At 40.5% G+C, this 21,247-nt stretch overlaps 1 protein-coding gene across 1 annotated transcript in view; it reads right to left on the bottom strand.

Annotated features, from left to right (window-relative positions):
• ME3 (malic enzyme 3) overlaps positions 1 to 21,247 on the bottom strand; it is a 189,263-nt gene that overhangs the window by 64,633 nt on the left and 103,383 nt on the right. The window contains exon 4 of the mRNA XM_045557175.1: positions 3,008 to 3,083. Coding sequence (XP_045413131.1) covers positions 3,008 to 3,083 — 76 coding nt within the window. The remainder of the gene's footprint in view (positions 1 to 3,007; positions 3,084 to 21,247) is intronic.

Raw genomic sequence — 21,247 nt, 5'->3', positions numbered from 1 at the left:
ATATATATTTTTAATGAAGTTTTTGGATTTTAAAATGTTGCCTCCAAACTCAGAATTTTCAAAAATCATCAAGGGCCAAATCAATTATGTCTAGGGGCCAAAGCATCTGACTGCCCATTTGTGCCCTGTGAGTCCCAGGTAGGGGAGCCCCCTCCATGGCTGCCCTTAGGCCCTGGACCACCGTGTGTGCTTCGGCGACCTCCTCTATCTCCATAACGACAATGTCCATTCGATTGTACAGACTTTATCATAGTTTATATCTCACAATAAGAAAGCAAAGCTCAGAGAGGTTATCTGCACACACAGCAGGTAAGTGGAAGATTCAAGACCAGAAACTTGGTCTGCCTGATTGCACAGTTGGGGCAGATTCCACTACATAGTCACTGACACTGACCTCCAGGTTTCTCCAAAGTGAGACAGAAATAAACGGTGGAGGTGGCCCCAGGCATTTGCCTATTCACTCTGGGATGCCACAGGGCAGATGGGCAGCCAGTCACCTGTCTGCTCCTCGTCCCCTGGGCTCCTCTCTTTGGCAGCACGGACATAGTGTACTGCCATTTTTTCTGGTTCGGTTTCTCTAACTAGAGTGTAAACTTGAGATTGGGCCCATATACTTTCTTTATCCCTGAATCCCCAGGGAACTGTTACAGAGTGGATAATTACTAAATGGTGGTTGAATACAACAGAATTAAATGCCACTGGCCTACGTCTGCTCATGTAACTTACCTTCTCCTTAGATGCTCCTTAGATGTCTCTGTTTATTTGAGGCCTGCTTGAGTTCCACCTCTTCCTGGTGACCCTAAACCCCTATTCCCTTCCTCTAAAACCACAACAGTTGCTGTCTCCATCACTCTGGTATTAGAACTCAGTACTTAGAAGGTTCTCAAAATAGATTTATCCAAGTCAATGGATATTTAGCTCCTAAGGTTCTATTTTGAATTCATATCTTGGTTGCCCAATCATGATATGAAGCAATTTGGGGGCAGGGTCCCTGTTTTTCTCTTTTTGCATTCCTCACAGCAGGGATGTTGTGTTAAGTTGTGCCCTGGCAAGAGAAGCAATTGAAACCTGAAATCCAGCCCATAAGCCCCTCCCCAGGCTCCTGTGCCAGCTTGGGTCCTTTTTAGTACTGGGTAAAGGGGGGTACCTTTTCAATATTCTTTCTAATTCCTTGTAATTTGCACAAAGCCACCATATGTATTAGTGGAGACCCCATCTCTCTGCTCCTGGCACAGTGTTAGGACATGGAAGATGCTCAGTGTGTCAGTTGCCTGAGTTCATTCAACTCAGCAAACATCTGTTGAGTGCCTACTATGTTCAAGGTTTTTCCATGGTTGAAATGTCCAGGAATGTGGAAAAGATTAGTTTGCAGGACATCAGCAGCATGTCTACTCAGGCTAGCCTATAGTTAATGCTCTATTGATTAGCTGGTTTCCTTAATATCCTTGAGATTTTATTATAGGTTCATCCTAGACGTACCCTGGAAACTTGCTTCTCTGGGACTGGGGCCAAAACCTGCAGGGTCAAGGCCTACACATAGCTGGAGTCTAAGCAGATAAGCAGGAAGGAGAAGCACTCAGCAAAATGACACCCAGACAGCAGTGCACAAAATGAGCCAGCACTGAAGTCCAAGGGCCTTGGCTGTGGCTCAGGCCTGGCTCCTTACCCCCGGCTGCCCTGCTCTGCTGGTTCTAAATACTAACATTCCCTGGAGAGGCCCAGAAGTGGGTGGTACACAAAGGAAGGGAAGTAGGATGAAACTGTATTTGGTGCCTGGTGGAGAAGGATGGGGGAGCTCAGGGAACTCAGGGAAGGAGGGAGGGAGGCCCTGGAGAGAAAACAGTGGTGGAGTGCCACAGCCTCCCACTGAGACAAGGCCCTGTAAGCACTGGCCCTGAGAGTTCCTTATACTGTGCTTGGTCAGCTCCAGTCCTGGCCCAGCTCACGGGCCAAAAAATGCCCTTACCAAGTAGCCAGAAGATGTTTTGCATTTTTGCTTCACCCATTTTGTTTCCAGAAGTGACAATGGTCCTAGATGCCAGGCCCTCTCCAGCTCTTCCACAGAAGTCCCTATAGCAGGAGGAGATCTGGGCATTTAGCCAGAGGCTAATAAATTTCTACCAAGTTGCATGTTTTATTAATATATTTTAAAAAATAATTAATATATTTAATTATTATACTATATATTAATTATATTATAAATTAATTATATTATAATAATATATTTAAAAGTTAACACAACTATTGCATTCCATATTATATCCTGTTACACAAAAATGTTTTCTCCCTAAATTTTTTGAGTGAAATTGATACTCCAGGAAGAAGTGCTATAGGTTTATTTTGTCACTCTGCATCTACACCCCCTACTCCCCCACTGCTGTGTACATTCGGGGTACACATGCCCAAGTGGGAAGATGTTATTCACCCTAAGTCTTTTCTCCTGGTCAGAGTGTCCTCACCCTGCAGCCCAGTCTCTCCGATGTCTAACTCCCCAAACTCTGCCCCTCGGTTCAAGGCCCAGCTCCAATGTCGCTTTCCCCATGAGGTTATCCCAGATTCCCCTCAGCCTAGAAGTCATCTCTGCCGCTCTGAACACTCTTAGCTCTTACTCTCATTAATTTCCACCTTGTTAGTCTTTTGTGTCTCTGTCTTATTTTTCTCGTGACATGTCAGCTCCCTAAGAAGAGAGTCTATGCCTGATTTCTCCCTGTATCTACCATGGAAACTGGCACTGTTTATTTAGGAGGTACTTGGTACATGCTGAATGTATCTTCATACTTCTTCATATAATGACAATAATACAGGACAATTTCACTGATGCAAACCTCTGCTCTGAGGTGCATTTGTACGTGGTTACAGTAGGTCTATGCTTGGGGCTGGAAACGGGGTCAGGGACAGTATGTTGCCTTCAGTGTCATAATGGCTCATTTTATAGTCGGAAATGACTCTTGCAGGCTGACAGGATTCACCCAACAATGGAGCAACAGCAATGAGAACAGGATCATACCTTAATGTTGTCTTCTGGCCAAGAGTTCAGCATTGTTGCAAGGTGGCCCTTGTCATGGATGGTGATGAAGAGCCCCCTAGGAGAAAGAAAACACGTACACACAGAGAGAAATCAGGCAGTCAGACTAGGAAGAGAGCAAAGACCACAAGTACTATGTACTGCATCACTTATTTTGCTCATAGATCTAGGCGAGAGAGATCCCTGTCCAAAGCTCCACCAGTTTAGAGGGTCCTGCTCTGGCCTTCTCCAATTCTCCCTCTCCACAGGAAAAAGAGTCCATGGGGCCAAGGGGTGTGCCCCCTGGAGCCTGTGCTCGTCAGAGTCTGCCCTCCCTCCTTTCTCTAGACCAGGTCCCCAGGATCCCAGAATTCTCTGACTGGCCCCAAAGCTGCTTCCAGGGACTGTGTAGGACTCTTCTCCAGGTCCCTCTTCCCAAGTACAGACCACACTGCAGTGGCTGGACATTTAAGCCTGGGGCTGTGACTGGAACTTGGACATGTGGGTTGGGATGTCCAGATACATGTGCATGAGGTCCTTACAGTAGTGGGTGGAGGGAGGATGGAAAGAGGGGCGAGTGCCAATTATGAGAAACTCCTTAAATACATATATACATACATATATACACACATATATATGTATATGTGTGTTGTCTGTATATGTTTTTAAGGCAATGGGGGTTGGCCCAAAGCTGGAAGAAACTGGAGGGAATCTACCTTTGAAAGTAGAAATTAAACCTTTTGAGATTTGCAAGTTTGCAGCACCTTTTTGCCTGATAGTAGCCCAATCTGCAAGCAACTTGGTGCAGCAAAAAGCCAAAATCTTACTAGCTTGAAGTAACAGAGAATAGAATTGGGGTTGGAAGAGCCAGGAAGTGAAGGGGTGTGTGTGTGGAAATTCTAGAAGGGAAGGAGCTGCAGACGGATTGAACTCCCAAATCTGTGTATGAAATCTGGCCAAAGGAAAAACATTACTCATCTGAGAAATAAAACAGAATCCAGAGTCCATAGAATCCAGAGTACATAGAAGTCCATTATAATATTCTTCCTCCTTTATATATGTTAGAAATTTTCCATAATAAAAAATTAAAACAATAATAAAAATACACTGAACTCCAAATTGTTCTTGACCCCCACATTGTTTGCCAGGACTGTGCTTTCTTTCTCCTTTCTTCCATTGCCAAATTTCTTAAAAGCACTACCTATACTAGCTGCCTCCATTTTTTCATCTCCTTCCCATTCTTCAACCCACTGCAATATGTCTTTTCTCAATATCATACTACCAAAACTGTTCTTGCTAAGGCTACCAATGACCTTCACATCCCTAAATGCAATGGCCACTTACTTATCAGCCCCCATCTCCTTTGGCTTCTCAGTAGCATCTGGTACTTTTAATTCCCCGACCCCAACCTTTATCTTCTGAGACTCCACTTTCTTTGAGTTTTCCTCCTATGTCTCTAGCTGTTCCTTCTCAGTTTTTTCTGCTGGGTAACTAATCCAACCATTATGCATTAAAGCACCTCAAAAATTTGTACTATACCACTTTTCTTCTTATTATTATTCTTTTTCTATGTGATCTCATCAATTTCCAAGGACTTTGGCCAATGACTCCCAAATACCTGTAAACCAGAGTTTCTGACCTATTGACATTTTGGGTTGGGTAATTCTTTGCTGTGAGGGGTGGGGTTGTCTTGTGCACTGTAGGGTGTTTGGCAGCATCCCACTAGATGCCACTAGCACCCCCCACCTCATTGTGACAACCAAAAATATCTCCAGACATTGGCAAATGTCCCCTGGGGGAACGAAATCACCCACAACTTTAGAGCCATTGCTCTAGATCTTTCTATGTAACTGCCTACCTGACATCTCCCTTTGCATGTCTCAAAGGCACTTCAAACGTAACATGTCCCCAAACAAAGTTATGATCTAACCTTCCACCACTATGACTCAAAGACAAGATAAAACAAAGACTCAAGACAAAATTGGTTCTTTTTCCTGCTCTCTTTCTCAATGAGGATTACTCCCACATATCCAGTTTAACAATCCCAACCCCCTGAAATCGTCCTTGACACTTTCCTGTCTCCTTTTATACAACCCATTGCCAAGTCCTTCAATTCTACTTTCTAAACAGCTTCTGATTCATACACTTCTTTCATCAATAGCACTACACTATTGGTCCAGGCTTCCAATATCTATTGCCTAAAGTGCCACAATAACTTTGTAACATCCCTGCTTGTCCAATCCCCAGTCTATTTTCTATATAGTAGCAAAAGTGATGCTCTTGAAATCAGAGTCTTACTGTTTTACCCCTTGTGCTAAAAATCCTTCAGTGTCTTCCCATGGCTCTTAGAACAAAGACTGAAGTCGTTAACATGGCCTAGAGGGCACCGTGCAGCTGGGCCCTTGTCGATTTCCTTACTTCACCTTGTGCCCCTCTCCTCCCACTGTCCAGTCTCAGCCGCGCAGGCCCCTTTGCGCTCCTCCATGTGCCACGCTCTTCCTCATGTTTTTCCTACCCCAGGGCACACGCTCTTCCTTCTGTCTGATGCACCTGCTCCTCCTCACTCTTCAGTTAGTTAATTCTGCTCGTTCTTTGATAATTCTGAAACCGAGGGCTAGCCTGATCAAGCCCACCACATTTAACCTGCTTTGCTTGCTTCTAATCGCTTACTTCTAGTTGACCTTAAAACCTACATAGCTAAAATTCACATAGCCAGACCATACATAACTAAACTCCCACTGGCTTCCTTACAGATAACATCTCTGACTGTGGGTCACCATAGTAACAGTTGCTTAAAGTTGTTTTTCAGGAACTTGGGGCCAGCTCATATCCAGTTCAATCCAGTTAAGACCACCCGCCCTCCAACTGGGCATTCGTAGGTGCCTGAAGAGCGACCTTTTCAGAAGGTATGTCCTGTTAAGAGCCAGATAGCTCGAGTAGATTACGCTTGCACAGAACCCCGATTACCTCACCTTTCCTACCTGCCAATCACCTTTCCCCACGTTTTAGACCATATAAGTACTCCCAAGCCCAATTTTCAGGCAGGTGGATTTGAGATCTGTTCTCCTGCCTCCTCGTTTGGCTGCCTCATGAATAAATCCTTTCTTTTCTGCAAAAGCCACTGTCACAGTGATTGCCTTACTGTGCGCAGGCAGAACGAACTTGGTCAGTACCACTTTCAAGTTAAGGTAGAGGCTCCCTGTTATATGCTCTCAAAGTAGCCCGTGCCTGTGTACACAAATAGCACAGTTATTTATGTGGCTATTGGGTTAATATCCACCCGGTCATTAGACTGTAAGCTTCATAAGGGCAAGGTCTGCATTTACTTTTATTGTTCTTGTTCAACATTGTATCTCCCAGACTTAGTACATAATAGATGCTTAATATATAATTTTTGAATAAATGGAAAATGAATAAATGAATGATGATAATGAGGGATGAGGATGAAAAGTGTTGACTAAAGCTGAATGAGAGTTGGAGAAAAGGGGACTTGTGTGTGTGCTACATTGTATCAGGTTCAAGGGATCATGTGGGCTGTGCTGTGCCCTGTGGCTCAGGGTAGGAAAATGAGCACATGGAAGAACATGGATGGGCCAGGGCAGAAGAAAACACCAGAGCTTAAGACTTGGGGGTTGCAGGGCTTTATTCATCACATTGAAGGAGGGCAGGGTGAGCATTGGAATTAACTTACTCATAGAGTTTGAGAGCAAGTTTCAGGTGAAGGGTACGAGAATATGGTGCTCCAAAATATGCCTCTTTGTACTATGGACTATATTGAGAATCAGCAGATGCAGGAAAAGCTCTAAAACAGAGAACAACTTTTCCTTTTGTAAAGGAAATTTACATTTTTAAAGGAAATTTTCATTTGTTGAGATGTCTCCTTCTCCCTTACCAGGAAGAGGATTCTTAACTATTATCAGTGGAGAAGGCAAACAAAGGGGTAAGATCCATGTACTATTTTAGACCCTAGCAAAGCTCTGGTGTGGTTAATTAAACACAGGAAAAGTGTGATTACTGAAATTATCTCGTACATTAAAACAGGCCCTCTTTGTTGAAGATAAAGAGAGGAAAGAGAGACACTTAAAATCAACACTTTTACATTCAAACTTGAGGTCCTATAATTTCAAAGGACCCTTTTCCTCTTTTTTTTTACATGTATAATTTCCTACTCTGCAGAGATCGCACTGCAAAAATAACACCTTTTGAAATGCATTAAGAGCTTTTAAGTACTTCTCAAAGTGCTTTCCATCTAATACCTAAATTTTAGCCACGAATGACCTCAAAAGCATTGCCTTTGGATAGGGATTTTGAGATGTTGAGTCCAAAGACCTCATTTTATAAATGAGGACATTGAAGTCCAGAGAAGTGAAGTGACTTGTCCAAATTCACACAGCTCCTAAGCCTACTTGAACCACGATCCTGGTGCTCTTGTCGCTAACTCAGGCTGCCTGTTCTGTCAGGGATCCAGTTCCTGGCAAACAGCTAGAGGTGTGGAGTGAAGTGAACCAAACAGAAATGCACACTGAGGGCACTAATGAAAGATTTTTCTTCAATGTATGTTGAGGAAGCAAAATGTGCAGAGTGAGAAATTATGATGATAAACAAATGGATTGCATGTCCCCGCAGGATCCTAGGGGCAAGGTCTCTTGCTCATCTGCCCATTTCCTGGCAGAACTGCATCTAGACAAGCTCAGAAAGCAGATACAATACTTCCAGGGATCCAAACCTCTTCTTCAATGACTTCAACAATTTATTTTTCAGGTTTAGCAAATTTTCACTCAGAGGACACTATTTTCTCCAGCAGTAACTGGTGGTGGGATTGTTTCTTATCTGTTTCCATGAGGTTCTGATTAACTGAGGAATGCAGACACTCACCTCTCTGCATTCCTTCTTAGTGGCTTCAGGAAGAATATTTAGGTGCCTTGGGAGATCCTCCTATCTAGACCTGCTTAGTTTCATCCTGAGACCTCAGACCCTCAGGAGTCCCTGAGGCTGGAATGAGGATTTTCAAGTGATTTCCAATAATACAAAGCACTGACAAGTCATGAGGCTTCAAGCAATTCAAGTGAAGTTTTAGAGAAACGTGAGAGGGAAGGTAGCATAGACCCGGGGTTAAATGTAGTGCTTTGCAACCACAGCGTCTGGGCTGCAAGCCTGGCTCTACCACTCACTCGCTGCAACAGCTATGAACGATTTGCTTTCCTCAAGCATCAGTTCCCCACATGTAAAATGGAGGAAGTGACACCACCTGCTTCATAATAACGACTAAATAAGACAATGCATATTTAAAGAGTGTGCTACAGTGTACGCTGGCACAAGCAAACATTCACCAAATGGTAGCTCTTCGTGTTGCTGATCGAGTGTGGTGGTTAAGAGCTCAGGCTCAGGAGTCAGATCACCTGTGTTCAATTGCTGGCAAAATGTTCAGTGAGGTACCTGTACCTGGCTCATAGTAAGTGTTTGATAAATGTGAATATCTAATTGTAAACTAGTAAACTAGAATTATATCACTTCAACATGCATGTTTGTCAGGAGCCAGCATTGATAGTTACATGTGCCTTTTACTGGGGAAACAGGAAGGTAGCCATAAATAAAGTACAGCAGGCAGAATATCTTCCATTACGTGGGTCACTGAGTGGGGGAAAACAAAAGGTCTTTGGTGATGCACAAGTGGGAGGAAAGGTTTTCCATATTCCCTGCAAGAGTTAATATTCAATGAGAAAGAGAGCGAGAGCAGCCTAAAAGGAAAACAAGTCACAAAAGGGCAACATTCACTCATTTATTCAATGAGCATTTTTGAGTATCTCTGTTCTAGGGACACTTGCAGCCCCTTCATGTACATTATCACAATGCTCACGCAACACTGTCATCATTTGACAGATGAGGTTAAGAGGTAGTGAAGGTGGAGGTGAGATTGGAACACAGGTCTCTTGGATCCCAAAAATGTGCCCCGTTTAGGTGTGAGATTTGGGGCAAGTCACTTCACCTCTCTGTGCCTTAGTTTTCTTACCAGTAAGATGGGGACAATGGCTTCTCCACTATGGAGTGATTAGACAAGGCAAGTTCACAAAATCTCTGCACATTGTAAAGCCCTGTTGACATATGACTCTTAATATTTGTCTAACCTTGTCCAATATGGTACGCCTGAGAGGGGGTGTTAAAGTGAGGCTCCCTGAGCACACGCTGCTCTGTGCAGATGATTGAGGTGGTATTAATAATTCAGGTGCCATGGCGCTCTCCGTAATCCACAGCTGGATCTCTTTCAATCTTCTCTCCTTGAGAAAGAGCCAAAACCCCTGCCAATGAATGAGGCCCTGTGAGGCACTGCCTTTGACAGCTGGTGTGTGTGGCCTATTTCAAGTGTGATGTTATTATTTTGCGTTGAGGCACAAAGGGGAGCAGGAAGGTGGGAAGCTCCAGGAAGCCTGGGGCCTGGCTACGCAGCGGTACAGAGACATTTCCAGCTTTTGAGTGAATTACAGGCTGCCCCGGGGATCCCCGGGCGCTAAACATCCTGCAGTGAGCTAATACAACCTGAGCACTCATCAAGGCTAATGACTCAGAGGAGTCCTGACTGCTCCTGGGGCTGCGAAGATGGGCATCTGGGATAGAGGCACCCACGGGAATCTTGCTGTTAACAGCCACTAACTGGAATAGGACAAAAACAAAAATAACTTTAGCTACTGATTACTTCTCCCAAGTTTTTCCTGTTTACTTCAGGGAATCAATTTTGGACCTTCAGCGAAAGAGAGATATATACAGTGACCATGGCGAGTCACCAACCTATGGAATCTAGGGTTTCAATAAATAGATGCCTTGCTTTACATAAAATACAGCATATTCTTGAGAAGTTGTAAGTAAATAAAATATCTATACCTGAAAATATGTTGTACGTGTACTCGGGAGGCTGCTGTTTAAACGGAACCTGCCAGGAATTGCTCAGGAACACACTTCACTGTGCCCTCAATTGTGACTTTCACATTTGGACTTTGCTACTTTAGTTTTGAGAAATAGAACACAGGTTCTCTTTTAGCTGCTGCTTGGTCATCAGGGCCCACCGACCGAAGCTGAGAAGGAGTGGCCAGAAGTCGTATGGCTACTCCTGCATGGCCCTTTGGGGTAAGTGTACAGACAGGGAAAGGAATGGCCATACTTGACAAAAATGGCACTGAGAACTGAATCTACTCTTTCAAAAATTTAATTCATTTGGCCTGAAAGGCATCTTTGTTATGGGCTGTTCATCCTGGAAGAGGTGGAAACTCTTTTTTCTATCCACGTGTGGAAGCAATTAGTTTCTGTTCTTCAAATATATTCTGTTCTCTCTCTTGCAGGCCCAAGGCAGGCTGCACTTCCATAGTTTGCTGAAATTAAGCACAGCCTGGTGACATGCTTTTGCCAATGAAATGTGAGCGGATACAACCTGACATTTCTAGGTGGAAATGCTTAAGGGCCAGTGTGTGATTCACCATCTTCTCTTTCCCTTTGCCATAGCAACCTACGCAGTTCCAGAAAAGGCTACTTCCTTAGCCTGCATCCTGGAGTGAGGGTGACACAGAGCACAGCCCCCAGATGTGGGGACTGGACACACATGATGTAGAGGCACAGGATAAACTTTGCTATAAGCATTGAAATTTTAGGATTCTTTGCTCCTCAGCATAACCTAGCCATGGTACACTTTGTTCAACAAAAATCTTTCAGAGATGCCTTGCAATACGTAGAACAACATGTTGGAGCTCTGGTGAAAGCAGAGGTGAGCCCCTCATCCCTTTTTGAGGGACATCTCGCTACTTTCATCTCAGCAGCCATTGTCCCCTCAACAGACTTTTGGCAACAGCAGCAAAGGAAAAAAATTCCTTATTGGAAATGATGCTATGGTGCTGGGAGTTAGTAATTGATATTTGGGAAATTATCTCTAATGCATATCTCCTCCCACTAGACTCATGTTCTAAGAGGGCAGGACAACATTAGTCTTATTCACTGCTGTCACCCCAGGGCCTAGTGTAGGGACAGGCACACAGCAGGTACTCCATAAGCAATACATGTGTTGGGTATGGTGAGTAGTTCAGAACACGGGTGCCGAAATGAGACCGATGTGGGACTTTATTTTAGCAGTCATAAACTGCACATATGATAATACTTATTTCAAAGTGTTTGTGGGAGGATTAAATGAAATAATATATATCAGGTACATGGCATAGTGTTTGGTATATGGTAAATGCTCAAAAAATGGTAGCCGATATTGGTTATTTATGGTAGAGACTGATAACACATTCAAATATTTTATGGGTAAGAGAAAATTCCAAGTTATTTGAATTGTGTCTCCCAAAAAGATATGTTGAAATCCTAACCTTGGGTATCTATGACCTCATTTAGAAATAGGGTCTGTGCAGATGTAATCAAGTTAAGATGAGGTTATTAGGGTGGGCCCTAATCCAATAGGACTGGTGTCCCTATAAGAAGTGGGGAAGACAGACATACGGGGAGAAGACAGCCATGTGATCATGGAGGCAGAGATTTGAGTGACACATCTACAGGCAAAGAAATGCCAAAGATTGCCTGCAAATAACAGAAGCTAGAAGAGGCAGGGAAGGAGTGTCTCCTATAGGTTTTAGAGGGAACATGGCCCTGCTGGCACCTTGATTTCAGACTTTTAGCTTCTAGAACTGTAAGAAAATAAATTTCTGTGGTTTTAAGGCCCCCAATTTGTGGTATTTTACTACAGCAGTTCTAGGAAGCTAATACACCAACTATCCAATTTTTGGGTAGTAGCCATGAGTAGTAGTGATCCTAATTCCCTCCCTATACATTTCCTAAAACCAAAAGTCTGTTGGAACTTCACAAGGGCAAGTGTAGGTGACGTTTCCTCCATCCAACAAAGGCCTGTAAATTACATCACTATCTCCAGTTTCCATCAGGAGCCAGAAAAATCCTCTTGAATTTTAGAATTCAGTTACATGAGAAAGAAAAACAAGATAATGTTCACTTAAGAGAATGTTGTTTCTTGAGAAAAAGACTCTTAACCCTTATCTCAGCCTGCAGAGCAGTGACCTTTAGAAATTTCCTAAAATAGAATTGGGAAAAAAAAAAAAAAACCCTTAACACTCACTCAAATAGACAATGTCCATTTAGGCTTCTTGGCACCAAGTCCAACAATAAAGGAGGACTTAATTAAAACAGGGTCAGTGACATCAGACAAACCTCCGTGGTCAGGCTCAGAAGGAGGGATATGCACTTTCAACTCTGTAACAAAGACTCACTGTTGCCAATGAAACCACCATTCCACACATTTTTGGCAGGAAGGGAACCTGTTCTCTGAAAACCCGCAAGAGGCTATTTTCAAAGCCCAGTAGCAGTCTCCCGGAGTCGACAGTACAGCAGGAAAAAGTAGGTCTAAAGAAGCCCAGGAAGCAGATCTAAGAAATCCTCAAGGGCTCTGCAGGCCAAACACCTGGTAAGGCAGATCCCCCCAGGAGACTGAAGTAAGGTAGTTGTCCATGCCCTGTAGGAACTTACAGATCACCCTGCACTGCATTCTGTGAAATGTTCTTAGGGTAGTATGACTGGGATAGGGGATGGGGTGTCCATACATATAAAAACATGTTAGTGGTAGATTACTCATAATCCTTCTTTGATGTTATATTCTATCTTGAAGAACATTCTGATTATTTTAATTCACTGAACAGCCATAACTAATTTCCTGTACTTGGAAAGCCCATCTTGTTCCCTTCTGAGGTGAGAGGTTCCAAAGGGCGTGGGTATGTGCTCTGTTCCACCCAATGAAGGCCCCCTTTCCTTCTGACCCTCCCAGATGACAAGTGGATGCCATATGTTCCTGTCTTTAGAGGGAGGTGCAGAGGTGTGGATAACGGCATTTATTCATGTGACTCCATGAGTGGGACCTCCCTTGGTGTGGGCAGGGCTTCCTCTATTTCCCATGTGAGGTTAACAATTGCCTTGGCCCTGCACTGACTTCATGCATTCGCTTTGTGCCAGGCATTGTGCCAGAACCACAGAAAAAGTAGGCTAGGAATGGCTGACTCACAGAGTGAGAGTGCCCAGAGCTGGGCTGGGAGCCCCTCTCCTAGGCCCCTTTGGCCTTCCCCCTTTCTCTGTCTCCCTCTTGCTGCTGTAGGATCATTCTCCCCAAATGGACTTGAAGCATCCAAAGGGCAGGAACCATATCCTCCACTTCCATTGATTTCCCTGGGTCCTCTAGTACAGCCCTAAAACTTAGTGTCTATTATTATTTCAGAAAGTGATTGCTGAATAGATGGTCAATTCCTTTCTCTCCTTCCCTGAATATGGTAATGGAGTGGTTGGGACAATTGCAGTAGAAGTTTTTCCACTACTCTATCTAGCTACGTGAGTTTGAGAAGGTTCCCAGATCCCTCTGTGCCTGTTTCCCCAGCATGAAAATGAAGAAGGTAGATCAGATAGCCTCTAAAACTCTTATGATTCTAGGACTATAATCTAGAAAGACTTGCAGTTATCGGTGAAACAGTTGCAAGAACATAGATTTAGAGCTAGACAGACCTGGGTTCAAATCCCAGATCCAACCCTTATTCACTATGCAAACCTTGGCAAATTATTTAACTTCACTGAGTCTCAGTTGCTCATTACTAAAACGGAGCTATAATCATTAAGTCCATCTCACTAAGCTGGTATAAGCATTATTAAATAGATAAAATAATACATGTATTATACAATGTCAGTCATAAAGTAGCCTCTTGGTAAATTTTCAGTTGGAATTTAAGAAATGTTTGTCAAAGGTATGAATGTCAGTTCCCCTCCAAGAGACACAGAATTTCATGCTATGGTTCATGGATAGGGCAATTACATACTCTGGTTCCCCTGTGTCTTGACACGAATATTATTTGCTTTCCTTTTTGCTCTCAAAAACTGATCTGCAGATCCAGTTTACTAAATTCAAAACTACATTTATTAGGTACCTACTAAAGAAGGTCAAGCTTGTTCTTTTGGTGCCATTGTTTTGAATCCTTTCCCTGTGTAGTCATTACTTAAAATCCTAGTAACAACACAAAGCATCTGTGAAGTGGCTTACAGTTGGCCCTCTCAATCCACGGGTTCCACATCCGTGGGTTAAATCTACTGCAGATTGAAAATATTTGGGAAAAAAAGACCAATAAAAAATAACAATACAACAATAAAAATAATACAAATAAAAATATAGTATAATAACTATTTACATAGCACTTACATTGTGTTAGGTATTACAAGTAATCTAGAGATGATCTAAAGTACGTGGGAGGATATGCATAGGTTATATGCAAATACTATGCCATTTTATATCAGGGACTTGAGCATCTGTGGATTTTGATATCCACAGGGGGGTTGACTGTATATCACCCACGGAGAGTCTTTTGTTCTCTGTGACTTTTTGGTGCTCTACAATGGACTCTTTGCCAAACTCTGCAGAGTTAATTTTGAACAAAAAGGATGGAGCCTTATAGGTGTCAGACCATCAAACCTCAGGGCCAGTCTTGGCTCCCTGAGGGCCTGATCTTTGGCCTTTGCAAGTCAGGTCACTATTATCTTAGTTGCCATATGTAAAAAGTAGGGAAGAAAGGAAAAAAAAGAAACCAACATATATTTTAGCTTCCATTGGGAACATTTTACAAATGTTACACAATTTGCTCACTGCTACAAATCTGGAAGGTAAATATTGTTGTTCCAATTTACACCTGAGATTAGTGAGGCTCAATGAGATGAAATAATATCACTGATATAAGAAGTAGCCAAAGTAGTAAGGGAGAACAGGTAAGACACCAATATGCTTCCCTGTCTCTCTTGTTGAAGTTTTAGGAGATAAGACAGTCTCCTATTAACATAGAGACAAAATGAAATAGGTTTCTAATTGTTTTTGCTCTTCTTTCTTTCTTCCTGGATTTGCAAATATCAGATGTTGCTCTAGATTCTTTGTTGATTATGAGATATTTTTTGGCAGGAAAAAATTGTTCAAGTCAAATTCCAAGGGCTGAGGGAATTTCTTCATCTGTTCTCCTTGAATAAGAAGAATCCTGATAAGGTGTGCAAATAGCTGAAGTAAGTGCAGTTTTCATTAAAAAGCTCATATAAGTACATGGAAAAGCTGATGCAGAGTGCTCTGTATCTCCATCACATCATTAACTGACTGAACACTTTATAATTAGGAGGAAAAAGAAAGACCCCATAGATGGAAACTTCAGCTGAAATTGACACCTCTGTCTAAATAGAAAATCACTTTGGAATCTGAAAATTCTAATTCTGCAACTCACAGATGCTTCCAATTAGAACACAGAAGGTTAATGTAGTTTCAGCTGTTACTTGAAATATTAAAATGTGCGAAGAAACTCAGAGAGAGTTGGTACAAAGGAGTTTCCTTTTCTACTGAAATATTTACTCCTCCAGAAATAATAATCACAGAGGTTTCAGGCCTCTTTTCCCTGAGAAGTCGCACTTAACACTCTTCACTTTCTTTTATAGCCATGAACATGGCACAGACCGACACATGCCTCCATTTTATAAAACAAACACCTTCCTGATGTCTAGAAGGCCTCTAGTGAATCTGGGTCTTTGGGCAGTAAGGTTTTTGAAACATGTCTCTATTCTAATACAAACTTCTGACATCCAAAGCAAATAATCATCAAACCTGAGATTCTGAAATTGCCATCCCCCTGACTCAGAGGCACTTTCTTGTTTACATGTATAGGCTTATTTACATGTATATGCAAGACAGAGGGAGAAAAACATCCTATCTACTTGTTTTTACAAAGCAGGTTTGAGAAGTAGTCACACATTTTTTTCCCACTGAGTCATAAATCTCTAACAGACTCAGTTTGAGAAATAGGCTAGGAGCTGAGAACCCTACGGAGACACACTGAAACAACAGGCCCCTAAGCCAAGGACAAGCTGAAACTGTAAAAGCTTAAATCCATTTTATGCTAGGATTTATGAGGCAATTGTATGGTCAGACATCAGAGTGCTATCTTGAAGTAATTTGTAAGCAGAAGACCCTGCCCACTTTAATTTATCATATAAACATGTCTGGAGCTATCATCACATATTTAGTCATAAAAGCTGGAATTTAATAGGAGGGAACAGAATGCAGTTTTCAAAGAGGACAAAAGTTCACTGGGAAAACATATGTTTAAACCTCAGGGACCCTGATCACTGGAAGCAAATGTAAGAGACAGCTAAGTGCCTGAAACTAAGTGTCTGGAAGGACCACTCATCAGATGCAATTACGCAGGGGAGGGGAGAGAACACATTTGACCTAATTTGTTGTTTTGATTAAGTTTAGCCTCCAAACTACAAATCCTTTTAAAGGAAGATATCTCAGAACACTCAAGATCAGGAATGTTCAAGGCCAAGAAAGTATTTGCTTTGAAATGACTAGGAAAAGATAGGCGCATCTCTGGTCAAGACTAAGTCCTAACTGGCCCATTTCAATTTGCAAAACATTGATGATATTGCGAAGCCTAAGAGCAGAGGTTCAGACAGATTTAGAACCAAATACTAGGTCTTTTGGTTAGTAGCTGAGTGACCTTGACAAATGAGAACTGAAGTTTCCTAATATGTAAAATAGTAGTAAATAAAACATTTCTAATAAAGTATGTGACAATTAAGAGAAAATATATGGAAAGCAGTGAGTACAATGCTTCAAAATCTGGGTTAAAAAAATTAATTCTTTGAAGAAAAGTTTCAAAGCATACCATTATAGAAAGCCATCAAAACCACAAAGGAATACAGCAAGAGACAAAGGAAAAAACAAAGAATCTATAAAACAACCAGAAAACAACTAACAAAATGGCAGTAGTAAGTCCTTACCCATCAATAATTACTTTGAATGTAAATGGATTAAATTCTCTAATCAAAAGGCATAGAGTGGCTGAATGGATTAAAAAAACAAGACTTAACTATATGCTGCTTACAAGAAACTCACATTACCTTTAAAACACACATGGACTGAAAGTGAAGGGATAAAAAATGATATTACATACAAATGAAAACCAAAAGAGAGCAGGAGGTAGTTACACATATATCAGACAAAATAGCTTTTAAGTCAAACACAATAAAAAGGGGATAAAGAAGTATATTATGTAACGGTAAAGGAGTCATTTTATCAAGAGGTTATAAATACTATAAATATATATGTACCCAACATTGGGGTACCTAAATATATGAAGCAGATAGTAAAAGATCTGAAGGGAGTGATAGACTGCAATACAGTAATAGTAGAGAACTTCAACATCCCACCTTCAACAATAGACAGATCATCTGGACAGAAAATCAGTAAGAAAACATTGGACTTGAACTACACTTTTGACCAAATGGATCTAACAGACAAATAGAGAACATTCCATTCAACAGCAACAGAATATACATTCTTCTGAAATGCACATAGAACATTCTCCTGGATAGATCATGTATTAGACTGCAAAACAAGTCTTAACAAATTTAAGAAGGTTGAAATCTTATCTTTGGAAAATATTTTTTCTGACCACAATTATATGAAACTAGAAATCAATAACAGAAGGAATTTAGGAAAATTTACAATATGTGGAAATTAAGCAATATGCTCTGAACAACCATGGAGTAAAAAAAGAAATTAAATGGAAAATAAAAAAATACCTTGAGACAAATGAAACTGGAAACACAACATATCATAATTTACTTGATGCAGTAAAAACAGTTCTAAGAGAAAAATTTATAGCTATAAACTCCTATGTTAATAAACAACAAAGGTCACAAACAACCTAAAGTTACATCTCAAGGAACTAGAAAAAGAACAAACTAAGCCCAAAGTTAGCAGAAGGAAGGAAATAAAAATCAGAACAGAAATAAGTGAAAGAGACTAGAAAAAACAATAGAAAAGATCAATGCAACTTAAGAGTTGGTTTTTTGAAAAGAAATAAAATTGACAAATCTTTTGCTAGACTAGGAAAAAATAAAGAAGATTCAAATAAATAAAATCAGAAATGAAAGAGAAGGCATTACAATTGATACCACAGAAATACAAAGGATCATAATAGACTACTGTGAACAGTAATACGCCAATAAACTGGAAAACCTAGAAGAAATGGATGAATTACTAGAAACATATTATCTGCCAAGACTAAATCATGAAGAAATAGAAAATCTGAACAGAGCAATAACAAATAAGGAGTATCATCAATAACGTCTCCCATCAAAGAAAAGCCCAGGACTGGATGGCTTCATTGCTGAATTGTACCAAACATTTAAAGAAGAGCTAATACCAATCCATCTCAAACTCTTCCAAAAAATGCAAAAGGAGGAAATACTCCCAAACTCATGTTATAAAGCCAGCATTATTCTGATATTAAAGCCAGATAAGAACACTACAAGGAAAGAAAATTACAGGCCAATATTCCTGATGAATATAGATATAAAAATCTTCAACAAAATACAGTCATGTGTCACTTAACGATGGGAATACATTCTGAGAAATGCAGTGTTAGGTGATTTCATTGTTGTATGAATATCACAACAAGTCTGTGTACTTACACAAATCTACATGGTATATAGCCTACTACATTCCTAGTCTATGTAGTATAGCCTATTGCTCCTATGCTACAAACATGTACAGCATGTTACTGTACTGAATATTGTAGGCAATCATAACACAATGATATATGTGTAGTTAAACATATTTAAACAGAGTAAAAATATGGTATAAAAGATAAAAAATTGTACACTTCTACAGGCCACTTATCATGAATGGCGCTTGCAAGATTGAAAGTTGCTCTAGGTGAGTTAGTGAGTGAGTGGTAAGTGAATGTGAAGACCTAGGACATTACTGTGCACTATTGTAGACTTTATAAACACTGTACACTTAGGCTGCACTAAAGTTATTTTAAACATTTCTTTCTTCAATAATAAATTAACTCTAGTTTACTATAACTTTTTTACTTTATAAGCTTTTTAATTTTTTTCCTTTTGACTCTTTTTAATAATACTTTGCTTAGAACACACATTGTACATCTGTGCAAAAATATTTTCTTTCTTTATATCCTTATTTTATAAGATTATTTTTTTTTTTTTACTTTTAACCATTTTTGTTAAAAACTAAGAGACATACACATTATCCCAGGCCTACACAGAGTCAGGATCATCAATATCACTGTCTTCCACCTCCATATCTTGTCCCACTGGAAGGCCTTCAGGGGCAATAACACGCATGGAGCTATCATCTCCCATAACAACAATTCCTTCTTCTGACATACTCCTGAAGGAACTGCCTGAAGCTGTTTTACAGTTGCCTGTCATTTTTAATAAGTCAAAGTAGTACACTCTAAAATAATGATATATAGTATAGTATAGTAAATACATAAACCAGCAATTTAGTCATTTATCATTATCAAGTATTATGTGTTGTACATAACTGTATGTGCTATACTTTTATACCACTGGCAGCACACTAGGTTTGTTTATGCCAGCATCAGCACAAACCCATCAATACTACAACATTACAATAGCTATGACATCATGAGGCAATAGGAATTTTTCAATTCCATTATAATCTTATAGGACAACCATTGTATATGCGGTCCATCATTGACCGAAACATTGTTATGTGGCACATGGCTGTAGTAGCAAACTTAATTCCACAGCACATTAAAAGGATCATTCACCATGATCAAGTGGGATTTATCCCTGGGATGCGAGGATGATTCAACATTATGTGATTCACAATATTAACAGAATGAAGATAAAAACCCACATGATCATCTCGATAGATATAGAAAAAACATTTGAAAAAATTCAACATTCTTTCATGATAAGAACTCTCAACAAATTAGGTATAGAAGGAACGTTCCTCAACACAATAAAGGCCATATGCTAACATCATACTAAAGACCCACAGATAACATCGTACTCAATGGTGAGACGCTGAAAGCTTTTCCTCTAAGATAACAAATGAGACAAGGTTGCCCACTCTCACCACTTCTATTCAACATAGTACAGGAAGTCCTAGCCAGAGCAGTATGGCAATAAAAATACATAAAAGGCATCCACATAGGAAAGGAAGAAGTAAAACTGTCTCTCATTGCTGACATGATTTTCTACATAGCATACCCTAAAGACTTCACCAAAAAAAACCTGTTAGATCTGATAAATGAATTCAGTAAAGTTGCAAAATACAAAATAAACTTATAAAATCAATAGTGTTTCTATACACTGACAACAAACTGTCCCAAAATGAAATTAAGAAAATAATCCCATTTATAATAGCATCAAAAAATACTTAATGAGTAAATTTAACCAAGAAAGTGCAATGTATAAACTAAAGTAGCTTATTTGGGAAACAACTGCTATCAATCACTGACTAATTAAACTCTGTTTTTGTTTTGTTTTTAAACTGGCCTAAGTAGAAAACAGCCTCTATTCTCCCTCAATTTTTCCATGAGGTGAGAATCCTTGAGTGTGCTCCAGCCTGGGTTTGCCCCCTGGTGCTTTGCGTTTCCCCAGGGTAGTGTTAATGAAAATATGGCCGATCTCTTACCTGTGTGGTCTATGAGCTTCCTGTAGGAGAGTAAGTTGTGGGTAGTTTTAAAATGGAGAATCTTGGGCCCCACTCCAGGCTCAACAAATCAGAATCTTGGGGAAGGGAGCTGGAGTCTGTAATTTTTCATAAGTGGACACTTAGGAAAGTTTAAAACCATTGGCCTAGGTAGAGGTTTACTTTCAAATACTGACCTCTGGGTTTATTAATTAAAATCATTTAATTACCTATTTATCTTAATTATTCTAGCTAGCACTTTTACCTGTATTTGTTCTACTTGAATTCAAACTTCCTATACCTTCTTTGTCTAGAAAGAGAGAATTTTCTCTGTGCTGGTTCCCACCCCCAAACCATCCGAGGAGTTTCATTCTAGCTTCATCTATTCTTCCAATCAGTAAAAAAGTTACCATGACAACTTCACATCTATGTCCCTCCACTTGGATGCATGTGAGAAACACTGATTGGCTCACCCTGGGTCCACCCTGCAGCAGGCAAGAGCAATCTATTGAACCTCATTTGTGATGAGAATTGGCCATAGTTATTAATCCACCAGAGCCAAGGATTCTGGAAGTGCAGGCCATGTCATTCCACTGTAGCTATTGATTTTTTCCCACTTGATAGACCTGTATCTGGGGATAAAGTTAATTTGCAAATAATGGATAAAGTCTATTCCTTAATCATCTCAGTAACGTAGAAACTTTTTGCAACTACTTTTATCT

The sequence above is a fragment of the Lemur catta genome, chromosome 7, assembly GCF_020740605.2.
Source record: "Lemur catta isolate mLemCat1 chromosome 7, mLemCat1.pri, whole genome shotgun sequence".
Classification (NCBI taxonomy): domain Eukaryota; kingdom Metazoa; phylum Chordata; class Mammalia; order Primates; family Lemuridae; genus Lemur; species Lemur catta.
The sequence above is the reverse complement of the archived record's forward strand: the minus strand, read 5'-3'. Positions and strand labels throughout refer to the sequence as shown.